Source organism: Myotis myotis, unplaced genomic scaffold, assembly GCF_014108235.1.
Source record: "Myotis myotis isolate mMyoMyo1 unplaced genomic scaffold, mMyoMyo1.p scaffold_m19_p_17, whole genome shotgun sequence".
NCBI classification, from domain to species: Eukaryota; Metazoa; Chordata; class Mammalia; order Chiroptera; family Vespertilionidae; genus Myotis; species Myotis myotis.
Genome location: NW_023416321.1, coordinates 9,250,900 through 9,270,115, shown reverse-complemented (window position 1 = coordinate 9,270,115; position 19,216 = coordinate 9,250,900). Strand labels below are relative to the sequence as shown.

General features: G+C 63.3%; 1 protein-coding gene across 6 annotated transcripts in view; it reads left to right on the top strand.

Annotated features, from left to right (window-relative positions):
• Nucleotides 1–19,216, top strand: part of ARHGAP23 (Rho GTPase activating protein 23) — a 79,855-nt gene that overhangs the window by 29,187 nt on the left and 31,452 nt on the right. For 3 of the 6 annotated variants that reach the window (XM_036339181.1, XM_036339182.1, XM_036339178.1), the window contains exons 2-7: nucleotides 5,449–5,610; nucleotides 7,975–8,002; nucleotides 9,122–9,217; nucleotides 9,414–9,492; nucleotides 9,655–9,709; nucleotides 17,342–18,506. In XM_036339181.1, the coding sequence (XP_036195074.1) occupies nucleotides 5,449–5,610; nucleotides 7,975–8,002; nucleotides 9,122–9,217; nucleotides 9,414–9,492; nucleotides 9,655–9,709; nucleotides 17,342–18,506 (1,585 nt within the window). Of the gene's footprint in view, nucleotides 1–1,630; nucleotides 2,095–4,957; nucleotides 5,156–5,448; nucleotides 5,611–7,974; nucleotides 8,003–9,121; nucleotides 9,218–9,413; nucleotides 9,493–9,654; nucleotides 9,710–16,126; nucleotides 16,274–17,341; nucleotides 18,507–19,216 lie in introns of those variants that run through there. The other 3 variants (XM_036339179.1, XM_036339180.1, XM_036339183.1) reach the window with 3 other exon arrangements.

Genomic DNA, 19,216 nt, shown 5'->3' with positions numbered 1-19,216 from the left:
CCTCAGCCCTCCTGACTCAGCGGCCGGTGGCAGCCTCACTCTTCCCGTCTGGCTTCCGCCAGGGTGGGGGTGGGAGTCCAGCTCCTGCACAGGGGACCCAGCAAGCAGCAAACAGGAAACAGGAGAACAAAACCGCTCCGGCCCCCACATGCCTCACTCTCGCCCTTCTTCCTCCCTCCCTTCTCCCTCCCTCCCTCCTGCTCACCCCTATGGCCCTCTACTTCTCCTCCCTCTGCCCCCAGGACCCCTCTCCTCTCTGTGCCTCTCCATGCCACTCCCCTACCTCCTTCAGAGCTGTCCACCCTCGGATGGGATGAGGAGCCAGCTCTTCTGCTTGGTTCTCCCTTTGGGTGGCTGCCACAGGGCCCAATACTAGAGTCTTCCTCCCCATACTCCCAGATGGGGAGCTGGGTTGGACTGGGGCTGCCTCCTCCCCTGCCCCCAACCTCCCTTCTCTGACTGCTGCCTAGAATTTGGGAGTCAGATCCAACATTGGTGTGAGGGGCTTGGGGCTTGGAGTCCCGGTGCTTCCATAGCAACCTGGGTGCTCTTGGGCCTCAGTTTCCTTCTCTGGAAATGGGGTCACAGTAGTGACCCCGGCCACGGTGAGGGGCTGTGGTGAGAAGCACACTGTCTGTGAACAGCCAAGTGGGATAGAAATGGAGGCAGCGATTACATACCGGCCCGCCAAGGCCTCTGCCAGCCCCACCCGGGAAGGGGAGGAGGGCAGGGTCTGCCATCAACATGGGCTTCCTGTCTGACTCATATGCTGGGGATGGGGTGGGGGCCAGCTCGGGGCCCATTGTCAGCTTGGGGGTGGCCCCTCTAGGCACAGTGAATGGAAGGGGGTCCCGGGGAAGAGGGGCAGTCACACTTCCCCCAGTGATGGTGGGGACTCCACCTGTAGCCTTAGGGTGTACCCTGGCGTGGGGTGTGATGGGAGCGGGCACTGCTCCCTGTGCCGGGCAGGGTGTGTGCCCATGTGTGCAGCGTGCGCCTGTATGGAGTGGGTGTGCTGGGTGGTGTGTGCATGGCATCTGTCTGCTTTTGTGGGGGTGTGGGTATCTCTGTGGGGCATATGCGGGGTGGTTTTGTGTGGGGTGTCGAGTGCGCTTTTAGGCCACAGTGGGTAAGCTTGCAAATGTCTCTCTGTGGGGTGTGTGGACCATGTATGTATGGGAGGGCGTCCAAAGTGTGTGTGCACGCAGAACGGAGCCCATACACAATGTGCATGTGAGGGGAGTAGTGTGTTGATGTGTGTGTTTCTGTGGGGTATGTGGACAGTGGGAGAGTGTGTGTGTGTGTGTGTGTGTGTGTGTGTGTGTGTGTTTGGGAGGGTGTGGAGTCCATGGATATGTGTGTATGTAGTGCGGGTCTATATGGTGGGTAGGGTGTGTGTTCATGTGTGCATGCATGTGAGGGGCATGTGTACACCTGAGACTGTGCAGGAAGCTGGGTACAGGAGTTTTGGGGGGGAGGGTGCGCGGGTGTGCACTGAGTGCTCGGACGGCCTGTGCAGTGAGTGGCTGCGGGGGCGCTGTGTGTGGGTGTGAGTGTGGGCTGGGGCGCCGAGGACGGGCCGCCCCGGAGGGGGAGGCGTCTGCCCTGCGCGACTCGCCGGCGTGTCCGGGCCTGGCGCCTTCAGCCGGGAGGCGCGGGAGGCGCGGAGCCGCCCCAGCCGTCCTGCCGCCATCCGCGCGGGCCGGCCGTCCCCTCGGGGCCCCGGGGCCCAGGGCCCGCGGCTCTGGGGGGCGGACGGGGACCCCTGGGGCCCGCCTGCCACCAGGAGGACCGAGAACTCCGACCGTGGGGCGCCGAGGAGCGGCCGCGGTCCCCCGAGCGTCGCGCCCTGCTGCGGAGGCCGGGCCCTGGGCGCCATGGGGCCGCGGCGGCGGCCGGGGTCGGGGCCGGGGGTGCCCGCGGGCGGCGGCGCTCGTGGGCAGCGCCGTGTGGCGCGTGGAGCGCGCGGGCGCCGGGGGCTGGCCCTGGGAGCGCGCCGTCGGGGTGGACTGCAGCGCCCCCGAGCCGCGCTGCCTCTGGCTGCCCTGCCCCAGCCACGGCGACCGCCACGCGCCCGGGTCGCGGCGGGCCAGGGTGAGCTGCGGGGAGCGGGGCCAGGGTCGGGGCCTGGGCAGGCCTCCTGGGGAGGTGGGGCGGGGTAGGGGCCACCAACTCCCTGTGATCTTTGAGCTGTGCGCGCCCCCCCATCAGTGGGGAGGGGGGAGGAGCTGGAGAGATGCCTGCGGAGGGGGGGCGGGCTGTGGCTGAGAGCTCTCCCAGGGCGCTGGGTGACAAGCCCGGCTGGGTGGTGGCCTCCAGGGGCTGGAGCCTGCTGGTGTACAGGCAGCGAGAGGATGGAAGGGACCAAGCTGTTTGGAGAGATTTGGGGGCATCTGGGGTCCTGGGGGGTTTGGGCTGGCAGGGGCCTGGCCCAGAGGCAGGCAGGAGTACCACCCCCTGGCAGTGGACTGGGCACAGGGGCAGACGAGGGTCTTCTAGTGGGTGAAGGAGGCTGAGGCGGCAGGTGGTGAGTGCTCTGTGGGTGAGGATGGACAGAGCAGGAATGGGGTGGGGGTGGGGACAGTGTTTCGGATATCGGGGATCGACCAGGCTGGTGGGGTGTGAATCATAGTGGGCGCCGTGCCCAGCGTGAGCGCTGTGCTCCCCGCAATGACCTCTTTATGCTCCTGGGGGGAGGAGCTGGACTCCTGGGTCCCAGTTCCTGGTCTTGCCAACCAACCCACCATGGGCCCAGCTCTGTCTAGTTTGTGGCCCTGAGGCCGTCCACCCTTCTTCCAGAGTCAGTTGGTATTTCGGGATGCCTCCTTCTTTCCTGACACGAGGGTGGGAGCGTTTGGAAAGGGTCTGGGGCCCGAAAGTATTAGTGATGTCCCGTGCCCCCTGGGCCTCTCCCTCTGTGTCCCTTATCTCTGTCCCTATCTCAGAGAGCAGAGCTGGGGGTGTGTGGGGGCTGTACCCCATCCCAATCTAATCACCTTCCTAGTTCTCACTGCTGCCTCCTTGTCTGAGTCTGCATTTACCACCTTCCTCCGCCTCGAGCTGAGAGCAAGACCCAGTATTGTCCCAGGTCTGCGGCAGCGGAGGCGAGGAGACGTGCATACAGGGGGAAGGGGCCTTCCTACGGCAGGGCTGCCAGAGCTGCTGGCGGTGGGCTGCCATGCTGCCTCTCCAGGCAAGAGTGTGGTCGCTGTGGCAGGGGGGTGAGCACCTGCCACGCTCAGGAGCCTGGTTGGAAAGGGTGGGGGAAGGGAAAGAGGAGAGGGACAGGCTGAGATAAGGGTGGGGGTGCACCGTGCCTGGGTGAGGAGGGGACCTGAGGAAAGAAGGCATGCCTACTGCCCTGGATTACAGGCAGGCCTCCCAGAGGGTCCCCCCCCCCCACCCCCCTGCCTGGCAGCTGGCAGCTCCGGGCAGGATGTGTGCTGGGAGGAATGGGGGGCATGCGGGGACCTGTCTCAGCCACTTCTCGTCACTGGGGCAGCTGGTGGCTTAAACCTAATCCAGGACACCAGCAAAACAATGGGCCCTGCAAACAGCCTCCGTTCTGAGCCTGAGTGGAGGGTGTGCAGGGGCCGCTGCCACGCTGGAGAGGCACTGGGGCTTCTGGAAGGAGGGGAATGGGGGGGTCTACTGAGGCCCTCTTTTCTCCCCCATCAGTTCATTGCCAGGTCAGCAGAGATAGGAAATCCAAGGGGATTCAGGCCTCAGCAGAATTACCAGAGAATTTTCTCCTCTGACCCCCACGGGACTGTGGGTCTAAGTGGGAGAGTCCAGGCGATCGCCATAGGTGGAGGGAACGGAGGGGCCATCACTGGACCTCCCACCCCAGGCCGGGATCCCAGCAAAGACTGGGGGTCGTCCAGCTCTTGCTTGGACCCTTGCGAGGACAGTGAGCTCACAGCCTCATCCGGGTGGTTTTCCAGACGCACATGTCAGAGTGGTCACCTCGGCCCGGAGCTTCAGGCGCCTCTCGTATCTCCCTCCAGCCGTGTCCCCCGGGGCTGCATGAAGCAAGGACTGCCTCTGTCTTACTTTTTGTTCATCTTTCCAGCCCCAGGCAGAGTTCCCTAGTGTATCCCTGGGCACATGGCAGGCTTCCTTCCACCAGATGTGCTAACAGGGGAGTGGACGGATAGATGATGGAACTTCTTAGTATCAGATTTGAGCGGCAAATCTGAGCTTCCTCCAGCTATTAGACGGGGAAGAAAGGGGGGCTGAATAGTAAAGTGGAAGCTCCTCACCCCAGAACAAGTGGCCTTCTTCCTTCTGCACCCACCTGGCCTTCCTTTCCGGTGCCCAGGAGGAGTGAGGGGTCGGAGGACTGTTTAGGGTGGGGATGAAGGCGCTCCTTGTCCTCTGAGGGGTTAGGTCAGGCTGCCTGAGGTGGGGGTGAAAACTCCCCAAGGGAGGGTTCCTGGCTTTTCACCAGGCATTGTGCCCCTCGCTCCCCTCTTCTCCAAGGGGCCCCCTGCCTCTCTGTGAACACATCTCTCGGACACACTCCTATCACTCACCTTCCCTCTGTGTGTCTGAGCAGGGGACCTGAAGGGAGCCCTCCCCAGGCACTGTCCATCCTCTTGTCCCAGAAACAGTGCTGTGTTCCCAAACCCTTGTCTTCAGACATGTCATCCTGGGGAATCTCAGGTATTCCAGTGGGTGGGCCCGAGGGCAGCCAAGTGTCCCCCACCCCCACCTGGTTTCTCACTCTGTTCCACTGAGCCAGCCAGGCCTCTGGGCTGGGCTCCCGAGCCTCAGGAAGTCGCTGATGTGCCTGATGTCCCGCCCTCCCTTGTGGCTCTTAGTCCCCCACTGTTCCCCTTGCTGTTCCTGAAGGATGTGTGTGGGGGGACCAGTGTATGTCTGTATGTGCGGCATGTGCTGTGCACATGAGACTGATTCTGTGTGACTGTGTGTGCACATCTCTGCGTGTCAACATGAGAGCGTGTGTGTACTCATCTGTGTGTGCACTTTGCACATGAGTGTGCTTGTCTGGGTGTTGCGGTGTGTTCTGTGTGCATGAACGTGTGTGAATGTGTCTGCATCTGCATACGTGTATGTGCATGTGTGAGGTTGTGCAGCGGCAGGAATGAGCTCAGACACCAGCAGGCACTGTGTGTCCAACGCCTGGCACACAGTAGGTGCTTAGTGAACATTTGGTGACTGAACTGAGCCAGCACCTGGCTCACGGCAGCGAGTTATTTCCTCGGAGGCAGAGGCGTTATGAGGGGATTGAGAGGAAAGAAAGAGGAAGAAGGGGTTGGGCTGATGAGTGTGAGAGAGGAAGGAAGGGCTGAGGAGGAGGAGGGTGCCTGGAACCCCATGGACCCCACCTAGTCCCCGTCGGGTCCTCGGGGCTGCAGGAGGCAGTGTGCAGACTTGAGACTGTGGGTCACCAGGCCACTCACCCGTCTCCCTGTGCTCCCACAGCTGCCCCTGGGCCCGAGAGATGGGTGCTCTTCCGGGCGCCCCCTCCCCTGGCAGGGGCCGCGGACACTGCTGCTGCACAAAAGCCTCCAGGATGGCTTTGGCTTCACCCTGCGCCACTTCATCGTGTACCCGCCCGAGTCCGCCGTGCACTGCAGCCTGAAGGTACGTCCTGAGGAAGCCTTGTTTCGGGAGAGGAGATCGCTTTGCACTGGCCCCTCCGGCACAGTCCTCCTCCTGTGTCCTGGGTCATCTTCATCTTCTCAGGAGAGGGGAGGGGTGGCTGGTTCAGGACAGGCCGCCTAGAGGTGAGGGAGCCAGGGTGCTCACTCACACCTCGGACTCTTGGTCTCTGGAAGGTGAACAGCTGCTCGGAAAGATGCAGTCCTGGGACCCCTTGTCCGCTGGCCACTTCTGAGCTGGGTTTCTTGCCCCGCCCAGCCTGAGCTCTCAGGGAGTCTGTCCTAACACACGTCTGGAGCACCCCCTGGAGCGCCCCGGGCCCAGGCTCTGGCTCCCTGTGCTGGAAAGAACCCTGGGCTCTAGCCCTGGGACAACTCCTAACTCACTGCAGATCTCTGGGCTTTGCTTTTCCTGCTGCAACCTGAGGGCATTTCTCTGCTTGACCCCTAAGGGCCCTTCTAGCCCTCATATAAATGTCAAGTTCTTTGAGTCTAGGAACCAGGCTGCTCAGCCCAACCCGCAGTGTCAGCTGGGAGGAGGGGTCCCTGCAGGGGAAGCAGACGTGCAGGAGGGCCCTGCTCCCCTCCCCAAGTCCCTCCCAGCAGCAGAGGAGGACAATTCACTTTGGAGCCAATGAACCCATCTCTCCCCTTCCCCCAGAGCTGAGCCCAGCCTGCACTCTGCCAGGAGACTCCCCCATGGGGAGCTCGTTGCCAGAGAACCTAGACATTGGATTTCACTGCCTGTGTGTGCACTGCTCTTTGTGGGCACATGTGCATACATGGTATGCTGGTCATGCACACACACGTGTGTATCTAGACAGGTGCACATTGGTGTCTGTAAATACACATCATGTGTACGTGGGTGTACACCGCTCCTAGCCATGTCTGAATCTGGGCTGGGGGGCCGCAGCAGCCCTTCTCACTGGCTGCTGAGTGTGAGTGGGGGCTGATGGGGTGTGGGAGGGGCACTGCCCCACCCCTTGATGCCCAACGATACCAGCCCCCGAGTTCCCTGGAACCTTCAGTTCTTTCTTCCTTCTTTCCTGGCCTCTGCTGACTTCTCTCAGGGGTCCCTGCTGAGGGGTGACAAGAGCAAGAGCAGCCTGAGTGGTCTAGGCTGGTGGTGGGCCTGCCTCCAAGAGCTCACATGGGTGGGGTAAGCCAGGGACAGCCCCATTGCCTTTCCAGAGCCTGCCCAGGACTGGGAGCCTGCAGGAAGCTCAGCCGGCCACATGCACCCATCTGCCTCTGCCACCCGCTCCTGTGCTGTCCGCTCACATCAGCGGGCAGGCACCGCATATGGGAGGGCAGGGCAGGGCAGGGCAGAGGGACTCTCCAGCAGTGCCCCGAGCCTTCTTGTCCCGGCTGGCATGCCAGAGCCCTGGGTTCCAGCCCTGGCTCCTCGACTGAGTCTGAGCGAGCAGCCCTGGACAAGTCGGCTGTAACATGGGTGATCTGTGGGGAGGGTTAGACAAGATGGCACCGCAGGTCGGATCCCGCTCTAAAATGCTACTCCTGCTGGCCCTCTGTGTCTCTCTGACCTCCTCCTTCCTCTCATTTGTTTCCCCCCAAATCTAGTGCCCTTCCCCCTCACTCACCAGGATGGTCCCAGAGGCCTCCCCAGTGGGTCCCCTTGACTCAGTTTCTTAGCCCTGAACCTAGGTGCCAGAATCCCCTTCTCTAACTGGTATTTCACACCCACTCTCTCCCACTCAAGAACCTTCACTGGCTCCCTCTTTCTCTCATTTCAAACTTGAATGCTTCGGTCTGACTTCTGTGGCTTGCTGGTGTTGACTTGCTCCTACAGCTCAGCTGATTCAGTGCTACATATGCTGGCTTATTTCTGATACCAAGCGCCTGCACACTCCACTCCCCTCACCCAGAGTGCCTTCTTCCAGGCCTTAAAGTCCCCTCCCGCAGAGGGACGCTAATCAGGCCTGCCCTCCCATTCTCTGAGAACTGATAGCCACTGTTTGCACTCGTCATGCCTGCTTATCTGTGTCTGCCTGGGTTCTCTCTGTGTGTACGTATGCTTGGTTTGAGCTCCCCAAGGGGAGGGGTCATGGGTCCCCCATTGTACTGGGGGCTTTCAGACGGCCGAGATGTTGACCTGTTGGGATCAGCGTGAGAGAGAGCTCATGTCATTGGGGAATCCTGCCTGGGACTTGATGTCCCCATAGACACCCCTCCCGCCGCCCCCAGGCGCTGGGCTACTTGGAGAAGATAAGAGGGTAGGCCGTTGGGTGAGGGAGATTGAAGGGGCCCACCCAGGTGGAGCTGGGCCTCCCTCTCTGCTGCTGAGGGCTGGGCTGAGGGCCAACACCCATCTCTCTGTCCCCTGCAGGAGGAAGAGAATGGAGGCCGAGGAGGAGGTAAGGAGTCAGCCTGGATTTTGCTGTGCCCCTCGCCCTCGACTGCTGTTCCTGTCTTTGCTCTTCTCTGTGTGGCCACCCCGGACATCTGCTCACGCTCTCTTCCTCTCTCCTCCCTTTCTTTTCCCACATTTGTCTCCCTCCGGGCCTTTCCATTTCACACTAGAGGTGGCACCGTGAGGAGCCATGGATTTCTAAGACCCGGCCCCTGCCCTGGAGTCGCTCTCAGCCTAGACTGAGGCACACACAGGGGCTGCAGGGCCAGGGAGTGAGGGGCAGCAGGGGGCGGGGGTGCAGCTGGTCAAGGACTGTCCTTGCGAATATGTTGGGCATAAGGGGACCCTGGCGTCTTGATCTTTTCCAATATGAGCCTCCATCCCCTGGCTGTCGCCCTTACTGTTTCGCAGGGTCCCTCACTGGCACCCAGGTTCCCCAGGGTATTCAAGGCAGGACTCCTTGAACAGGCAGCCTTCCTCCTCTGCCACTAGGGTTTCCGCGGGGAAGCCATGGGCACACTCTCTTCCCGAGTCCCCATCACAGAGGCCTGTGGGGGGGTTGAGGGGAAGGAGCCCACTGACCTAGAAGAGGCCCATTTCTGGCGGAGACAGTTAGCAGCAGAATAGGGCTGCTGGGGTCCCATGTGATGCCGGAGTGTGGGGGTCGGGGCCTTCCTGCAGCTCCCCTGGTCTCTGGGTGTGGACATGTTCTGTGTATGGGGGTGTCTCTCCCCGCTGATGTGTCTGCAGGACTTGATACAACCTCTCTTAGGGTGCCCTTTCCTTTGTCTTGTGCTGTGTGTGTGTGTGTGTGTGTGTGTGTGTGTGTGTGTCTGTCCCACCAGATAGCGAGCTAAGAAGGGGAAGAACAATGTCTCCTTTTCAGTCTGGCACGGGACGCAGGAGGCATACGGAGCCGCTCAGCATCCGTGTAGGTTTTCCTTCTCCCAGGAGTGTGTCGTCCTGTCTGGCCCTGTGCACCGTGCCCCTGTGGGCGTGCGGCTCTCCGTGTGTCTGTGTCTGTGTGAGTGATTATTCTCCGAGTGTGTCCTCTGTGTGTGTAGCTGTGCATGGGTGTCACCTTCAGCAGCCTCCCCCAGCTAACCTGGCTGATGCTCACCAGGACCCTCCCCCCGGCACCGCCTGGAGCCCATGGACACCATCTTCGTCAAGAATGTGAAGGATGAGGGCCCTGCCCACCGGGCGGGGCTTCGCACAGGTGAGCTGTCCCAGTTACCCGGCTCATTGCACCCCTGGGTCTCTTCTTCCTGCCCTCGGGTTAGGACGGGATTCTTGGACCCAGGTGTTAGGGAGGCTTCTGCCGCCCGCTGTCATCCATTCCGGACAGGGGTGCTCAGGGGGGGCCACTGACACGCCCTGGCCTGCTCACACGTGGTCCTGCCCCCTGTCCCCAGGAGACCGGCTGGTGAAGGTGAATGGGGAGAGTGTCATCGGGAAGAGCTACTCCCAGGTCATAGCTCTGATCCAGAACAGGTGAGCGCCCCCTGCCTCTCTTCTCCCATAGTAGCTCTACCCTCTCACTGAGTCCCTGCACCCCCATCCCCTTGGCCCCGGGGGTGCCCTGGCGACCAGGATCCCTGTTCTCCCAGACCCTGTTGCCTCGGCTGGGCCTGACCCCCTGCCCTGTCTCTGTAGCGATGATGCTCTGGAACTCTCCATCATGCCCAGGGACGAGGACATCCTCCAGCTGGTGAGTCCCCTCTGCCTTTCTCCTCGGGCCTCCCCTCCCTCCTGCGTCCGCCCCTCTGGGAGGCAGAGAAGAGAGTGAAGGGGGCAGCACCAACTTGGCATTGCCCAATCGGGGATGCCAGGCCCATCCCTGGGCTGGGGCTAAGTTGTTGCTTCATTCAGGGCTGCTCTGGGGGAGGGGAGGCGCCAGCCTAGGCAGACAGGATTCCTGCCAGGGGATCTGGAAGGAGAGTGGCCCAGCGGGCCCTGCCAGACTGGCACGTTTTTGTCGGCTCCGGTGAGACTCCTGCTACCCGCACCTTCTCACTGCCTGGCCCCAAGTGAGTATGTCTCCTATAGCTGTGCCCACACACAGGCACGCCCAACCCCACTGTCGTGTGCTCTCGTTCACACAACACACCACGCAACACACAAGCAGAACACGCCAGATACACAGCCACACAGCATAACCCCTCAGCACCCCTTCATCCAGCATGCCTTATACCATGGAACATGATACACACACGCAATCCACCCAGCACACCACACCAAGCACACGCCACCACACACACAGCCTCTCCGTGCCTCACCCAGGCACCCACTACCACACCACGCCCCTCAGATACCGCCGTGCAGCACACACCGCCACACACACAGCCTCTCCGTGCCTCACCCAGGCACCCACTACCACACCACGCCCCTCAGATACCGCCGTGCAGCACACACCGCCACACACACAGCCTCTCCGTGCCTCACCCAGGCACCCACTACCACACCACGCCCCTCAGATACCGCCGTGCAGCACCCACCGCCACACACACAGCCTCTCCGTGCCTCACCCAGGCACCCACTACCACACCACGCCCCTCAGATACCGCCGTGCAGCACCCACCACCACACACACAGCCTCTCCGTGCCTCACCCGGGCACCCACTACCACACCACGCCCCTCAGATACCGCCGTGCAGCACCCACCGCCACACACACAGCCTCTCCGTGCCTCACCCGGGCACCCACTACCACACCACGCCCCTCAGATACCGCCGTGCAGCACACACCACCACACACACAGCCTCTCCGTGCCTCACCCGGGCACCCACTACCACACCACGCCCCTCAGATACCGCCGTGCAGCACCCACCACCACACACACAGCCTCTCCGTGCCTCACCCAGGCACCCACTACCACACCACGCCCCTCAGATACCGCCGTGCAGCACCCACCGCCACACACACAGCCTCTCCGTGCCTCACCCGGGCACCCACTACCACACCACGCCCCTCAGATACCGCCGTGCAGCACCCACCACACACACAGCCTCTCCGTGCCTCACCCAGGCACCCACTACCACACCACGCCCCTCAGATACCGCCGTGCAGCACCCACCACCACACACACAGCCTCTCCGTGCCTCACCCGGGCACCCACTACCACACCACGCCCCTCAGATACCGCCGTGCAGCACCCACCGCCACACACACAGCCTCTCCGTGCCTCACCCAGGCACCCACTACCACACCACGCCCCTCAGATACCGCCGTGCAGCACCCACCACACACACAGCCTCTCCGTGCCTCACCCGGGCACCCACTACCACACCACGCCCCTCAGATACCGCCGTGCAGCACCCACCACCACACACACAGCCTCTCCGTGCCTCACCCGGGCACCCACTACCACACCACGCCCCTCAGATACCGCCGTGCAGCACACACCGCCACACACACAGCCTCTCCGTGCCTCACCCAGGCACCCACTACCACACCACGCCCCTCAGATACCGCCGTGCAGCACCCACCACACACACAGCCTCTCCGTGCCTCACCCGGGCACCCACTACCACACCACGCCCCTCAGATACCGCCGTGCAGCACCCACCGCCACACACACAGCCTCTCCGTGCCTCACCTGGGCACCCACTACCACACCACGCCCCTCAGATACCGCCGTGCAGCACACACCGCCACACACACAGCCTCTCCGTGCCTCACCCGGGCACCCACTACCACACCACGCCCCTCAGATACCGCCGTGCAGCACCCACCGCCACACACAGCCTCTCCGTGCCTCACCCGGGCACCCACTACCACACCACGCCCCTCAGATACCGCCGTTCAGCACCCACCACACACACACAGCCTCTCCGTGCCTCACCCGGGCACCCACTACCACACCACGCCCCTCAGATACCGCCGTGCAGCACCCACCGCCACACACACAGCCTCTCCGTGCCTCACCCGGGCACCCACTACCACACCACGCCCCTCAGATACCGCCGTGCAGCACCCACCGCCACACACACAGCCTCTCCGTGCCTCACCCGGGCACCCACTACCACACCACGCCCCTCAGATACCGCCGTGCAGCACACACCACCACACACACAGCCTCTCCGTGCCTCACCCAGGCACCCACTACCACACCACGCCCCTCAGATACCGCCGTGCAGCACCCACCGCCACACACACAGCCTCTCCGTGCCTCCCCCGGGCACCCACAACCACACCACGCCCCTCAGATACCGCCGTGCAGCACCCACCGCCACACACACAGCCTCTCCGTGCCTCACCCGGGCACCCACTACCACACCACGCCCCTCAGATACCGCCGTGCAGCACCCACCGCCACACACAGCCTCTCCGTGCCTCACCCGGGCACCCACTACCACACCACGCCCCTCAGATACCGCCGTGCAGCACCCACCGCCACACACAGCCTCTCCGTGCCTCACCCGGGCACCCACTACCACACCACGCCCCTCAGATACCGCCGTGCAGCACCCACCGCACACACACAGCCTCTCCGTGCCTCACCCGGGCACCCACTACCACACCACGCCCCTCAGATACCGCCGTGCAGCACCCACCGCCACACACACAGCCTCTCCGTGCCTCACCCGGGCACCCACTACCACACCACGCCCCTCAGATACCGCCGTGCAGCACACACCGCCACACACACAGCCTCTCCGTGCCTCACCCGGGCACCCACTACCACACCACGCCCCTCAGATACCGCCGTGCAGCACCCACCGCCACACACACAGCCTCTCCGTGCCTCACCCGGGCACCCACTACCACACCACGCCCCTCAGATACCGCCGTGCAGCACCCACCGCCACACACACAGCCTCTCCGTGCCTCACCCGGGCACCCACTACCACACCACGCCCCTCAGATACCGCCGTGCAGCACCCACCGCCACACACACAGCCTCTCCGTGCCTCACCCGGGCACCCACTACCACACCACGCCCCTCAGATACCGCCGTGCAGCACCCACCGCCACACACAGCCTCTCCGTGCCTCACCCAGGCACCCACTACCACACCACGCCCCTCAGATACCGCCGTGCAGCACCCACCGCCACACACACAGCCTCTCCGTGCCTCACCCCGGCACCCACTACCACACCACGCCCCTCAGATACCGCCGTGCAGCACCCACCGCCACACACAGCCTCTCCGTGCCTCACCCAGGCACCCACTACCACACCACGCCCCTCAGATACCGCCGTGCAGCACCCACCACCACACACACAGCCTCTCCGTGCCTCACCCAGGCACCCACTACCACACCACGCCCCTCAGATACCGCCGTGCAGCACCCACCACACACACACAGCCTCTCCGTGCCTCACCCGGGCACCCACTACCACACCACGCCCCTCAGATACCGCCGTGCAGCACCCACCGCCACACACACAGCCTCTCCGTGCCTCACCCAGGCACCCACTACCACACCACGCCCCTCAGATACCGCCGTGCAGCACCCACCGCCACACACACAGCCTCTCCGTGCCTCACCCTGGCACCCACTACCACACCACGCCCCTCAGATACCGCCGTGCAGCACACACCGCCACACACACAGCCTCTCCGTGCCTCACCCGGGCACCCACTACCACACCACGCCCCTCAGATACCGCCGTGCAGCACACACCACCACACACACAGCCTCTCCGTGCCTCACCCGGGCACCCACTACCACACCACGCCCCTCAGATACCGCCGTGCAGCACCCACCGCCACACACACAGCCTCTCCGTGCCTCACCCGGGCACCCACTACCACACCACGCCCCTCAGATACCGCCGTGCAGCACCCACCGCCACACACACAGCCTCTCCGTGCCTCACCCGGGCACCCACTACCACACCACGCCCCTCAGATACCGCCGTGCAGCACCCACCACACACACACAGCCTCTCCGTGCCTCACCCGGGCACCCACTACCACACCACGCCCCTCAGATACCGCCGTGCAGCACCCACCACCACACACACAGCCTCTCCGTGCCTCACCCGGGCACCCACTACCACACCACGCCCCTCAGATACCGCCGTGCAGCACCCACCGCCACACACACAGCCTCTCCGTGCCTCACCCGGGCACCCACTACCACACCACGCCCCTCAGATACCGCCGTGCAGCACACACCACCACACACACAGCCTCTCCGTGCCTCACCCGGGCACCCACTACCACACCACGCCCCTCAGATACCGCCGTGCAGCACCCACCGCCACACACACAGCCTCTCCGTGCCTCACCCGGGCACCCACTACCACACCACGCCCCTCAGATACCGCCGTGCAGCACCCACCGCCACACACACAGCCTCTCCGTGCCTCACCCGGGCACCCACTACCACACCACGCCCCTCAGATACCGCCGTGCAGCACACACCACACACACACAGCCTCTCCGTGCCTCACCCGGGCACCCACTACCACACCACGCCCCTCAGATACCGCCGTGCAGCACCCACCACCACACACACAGCCTCTCCGTGCCTCACCCGGGCACCCACTACCACACCACGCCCCTCAGATACCGCCGTGCAGCACCCACCGCCACACACACAGCCTCTCCGTGCCTCACCCGGGCACCCACTACCACACCACGCCCCTCAGATACCGCCGTGCAGCACCCACCGCCACACACACAGCCTCTCCGTGCCTCACCCGGGCACCCACTACCACACCACGCCCCTCAGATACCGCCGTGCAGCACCCACCGCACACACAGCCTCTCCGTGCCTCACCCGGGCACCCACTACCACACCACGCCCCTCAGATACCGCCGTGCAGCACCCACCGCCACACACACAGCCTCTCCGTGCCTCACCCGGGCACCCACTACCACACCACGCCCCTCAGATACCGCCGTGCAGCACACACCACACACACACAGCCTCTCCGTGCCTCACCCGGGCACCCACTACCACACCACGCCCCTCAGATACCGCCGTGCAGCACCCACCACCACACACAGCCTCTCCGTGCCTCACCCGGGCACCCACTACCACACCACGCCCCTCAGATACCGCCGTGCAGCACCCACCGCCACACACGTGCTCGAGCTTCTCACACTCACTGACACCAGAAACGCTCGCTGTTGGCACAGCGCACATGCCCACAAACATCACAGCACGCGCCAGCCCCAGCCCGGTGCCCGCACTCACACAATCATGGTGTGCAGTCCAAGCACCTCCCCACGGGCACTGCAGCGCACCTGAGCTCTGCACCGGGCCCAGCAGACACCAGGACATTGCAGGCAGCATATCCGGCACTCACATGTGTACCTGTCCACCCCACACACTCCACGCACACATACATGCCCACACGCATGCACATGCTGCCTCTCTCTGTTCCCCCTCCCAGCCTTGACCCAGAGCCCAGGGCTGTTCTCTGTGCCCAGTGCCCAGTGCCCTGGTCTCAGGGATCCCAGCCAGATGTCAGCTTGCTTGCCCCCAAGGTCACTGCCCCCCAGGGGAGGGCTGAGTGCCAAGCCCAGGAGGCCCTGAGAGCCACTGTGCTGGCTTCTGCCCTGGATGTGTTCTCATAATCCCTGCAGTCAGAGTGCCAGGCTTGGCCCCGTGCCCCCCTGGGAACCTCCACCCCCTGACCTCAATTGTCCCCTGGCCCTTCCTGGCGAGGGGGAGGCAAGACTGGGGGCCTAGAGAGGTGCACAGCTCCCCCCAAATCTCAAACACCCTGCCCAGACACCCCGAGGCTGAGGCTAGGTGAGCTGTGAGATGGTGCCCCACCCCCAGCCTGGAGGGGGTGACAGGGCAGGGCCTAGGGCGTGTCCTCCCACTCCCTCTTCCGCTGGAGGGGGGCAAGAAACAAGGGGGGCAGGAAAGGAGGGCAGCAACCGGGAGCTCTGCTACTCAGTCTCGGGTGGGCAGCCCCAGATGTCAGCATCTGGGAGCCTCCGCTGGCCCCCCTATCCCTGTCCGCCAGAGGGTGTGGCCCAGGCATTCCTGTGGTTGGGAGCCAAGGATGGAGGCCAATGGGGCCGCGGCAGTCGCTGACGCCACCGCCGACGCTGCGAGGCCCCTCCACACCCATCCTTCCCTCCGTCCTCCCTCCTCCTCCCGCCAGCCCAGAGAGCCGGCGGGGCCAAGGGCAGCTGCAGGCAGGGCAGACTGGTGGGGGGGCTACGGAGACCGGGGCTGGCGAAGTGGTCAGAAGGGGTTAGCGAGGAGGCTTTGGGGGAGGGTGGAGGCGGGAGGGATGCTGCCGCCTCCCGCGTGATGCGGGGAGCCCGCCCGCGGAGCCGGCAGGATGGCCGGAAGGAGAGGTATGTGCGTCCCTGGCCGGCGGTGTTGGCCCGGAGGGGCTCAGTGTGCGGGGGTGTGGTTAGCTCGCTCTCCTCCTATGATGCATGTGCTGGGGCTGGAGGTGTAGTTATTTGTGTGTGTGTCTCATTGTGTTTCTCTCTGTCTGTGTTAGTGTGTTTCTGGGTGTGTATTTTCCGGTATCTCCTGTGGTGTAGCGTGTGTGTGTGTGTGTGTGTGTGTGTGTGTGTGTGTGTGTTCACACGCTTGTTTGGTTACACCCTCCCACCCTTGGATACTCACCCTGAGATAGGCCACTGGGCAGCCCATCAAGGGCCAGGCTGGGGTAGGGCCACCGGGCTGCTGTCCCCGGGGGCTGCCTCCTTTTTTGGCCTTCCTGGGCACCGGCCCTGTCACTCCCCAGCAATGCAGCGTCAGCCTCAGCTCCTCGAGCCAAATTCCAGGCCTGGGTGGCAGAAGGTGGCCCAGGGCCCCTCTGCCAGTCTGGCCCCTCCCCCAACCTGGCTCAGAGGGAGCAGGAGGGGAGCTGGTTTTGCTCACCCCAGCGGCCCAGGGCCAGGCCCCCCATCCAGGGGAAGGTTGGACAGCTGGGCTTTCTGGCTGCCTACCATCCCCTCTTCCCCCCCAGACACACCCCTTAATCGGCTTCCTTCTCTGTCATTTGCCACCTTGACTGGTCTCTGGTGGGACTTCCCAGCTCTGTGGGCACTGTTGGACATGAGGAAGCAGGAAGGCAGCTGAGGCCAGCAGGGGGGAGGACCCCAGAAAGCAGATGTCGGAATGTTTGTGGCTAAGGGCAGTCCTTGTCATAAGTCTTAGAGAAATCCTGGCTCTTTCTCCAGTGAGTGAGTGAGTGTGTGTGTGTGTGTGTGTGTGTGTGTGTGTGACTCTCAAAGGCCTCTTATTTCTGTCCTCCACCCACTGTCTTTGGAGCACGCCCTCCCTCCCCCACCTACTCAGGATTGCTCCTGCCTGGTCCCCTTCCCTGTCATCCTGAGCTCCCAGGGCCTCTGCAGCCGGGCCCTGTGGGACCTGTCCAGCCCTGCTCACCTGCCTCTGTCCCCCGCCAGGCCTACTCGCAGGATGCCTACCTGAGAGGGAACGAGCCGTATTCTGGAGAGGCCCAGAGCATCCCAGAGCCACCCCCCATCTGCTACCATCGCAAGACTTACGCCCCGCCAGCCCGGGTCTCTGCCTGGGCCAGTATGGTGCCTGAGCCCCACTCAGCACTGCCCAGTGACCCCCGGAGTCCTGCTGCCTGGAGTGACCCGGGGCCCCGCGTCCCATCTACTGTCCGCACCCGTTCGGACAACCCTTCTTTGGGGATGAGCCAGCCCCGCCCCAGCCCTGGTGCCTTCCCCCACCTTCCCTCAGAGCCCCGGACACCCCGTGCCTTCCCGGAGCCTGGCAGCCGGGTGCTCCCCAGCAAACTGGAGTGCCAGCAGGCCTTGTCACACTGGCTGTCCAACCAGGTCCCCCGCAGGGCGGGGGAGAGACGGTGCCACGCCATGCCCCCTCGGGTCCGCAGTGCCTCCCAGGACCGGTTAGAGGATATGACTGCCCGCCACCCGTGGCCCTGTTCCACCTCCCAGGGTGCCTTGAGCCAGCTGGGCCAGGAGGGCTGGCACCGAGCTCGCTCAGACGACTACCTGAGCCGGACCACCCACTCAGCTGAGGCACTGGGGCCAGGGGCCCTGGTGTCACCCCGATTCGAGCGCTGTGGCTGGACTTCCCAGCGTCCATCGGCCCGCACTCCACCCTGCCCATCCAGAGACCTCTCCGGGCCCCAGGCTCCACCCCTACCTGGTCTGCAGGGCCCAGACGACATGGGTTACATTGGGTACCGGAGCTACAGCCCATCATTCCAGCGCCGGACTGGCCTCCTGCACGCACTCTCCTTTCGGGACTCACCCTTTGGAGGACTGCCTACCTTCAACTTGGCCCAGTCCTCTGCACCGTTCCTGCCAGAGGCCTCTGAACCACCCAGGGTTGGTCGGCCAGAACCCAGCCCCCGGGCCCTGGAGCCTCCCGCTGAGGATCATCGAGATGAGGTGGTCCTGAGGCAGAAGCCGCCAACGGGCCGCAAGGTCCAGCTCCCCCCTGCAAGACAGATGAACCGTGGATTTGGTGACGAGTCCCCAGAGCCAGAGACCAGTGGGCGAGGGGAACGCCCGGGCAGGAAGGTGGCCCCTTTGGCCACTACAGAAGACTCTCTGGCTTCCATCCCCTTCATTGGTGAGTGACGGTGCAGGGGGCTGTCTTGGGAGACTTGGTTATCTGTGCCCTGTTGTACCCCACCCACTTCTCACCATGGGGAAAGCTCTGGGCTGGGTGTTGATGGGATCAGCCTGTTTCGTTGTCCATCCATCCATCCATCCATTTTTTTCTTCCTCCCTCCTCTCTTTGTTCATTCATTCATTTCTTTCTTTTTCCTTTCCACTCTTCCATCAGTCTTTCCTTTCAACCTTCTTTACATCCTTCTATCTTTTCTTTGTTTCTTTCATTCTTTGTTCTTTCCATCTATCCTCCAACCTTTCATCCATCTAGCAAGTATTTGTGTCAGGCACTGTGCTAGGCTCCACGCTTTCCTGGAGTGTGTGGCCCAACATGGGGATGAGACAAGAGCAATCCAGTGGGATGAGTGTGTGATGGGGGTACAGGGGGCTCTAGGAGACAGGGAAGGGCCACATAGCCTAGATTGGGATGGTGGCCAAGGAGAGAACCTTCAAGAAAGGAGATTTTGGCTAAGCCTAGGAGGACGGAGAAGGAGTTAGCTAGGGGAAGAATGTTGAGGGAGAGAGACTGGAGTATGCAAGGACCTTGAAATGATAGGGGCAGGATGCCCCTCCAGGTTGTCAGAATGGGTCTGCAGGGGCCTTGTCAGACCAGGGAGTTTGGACCTTACCCTGAGAGCAGAGGGAATACGGAAAGTTTGCTGCCTCTAG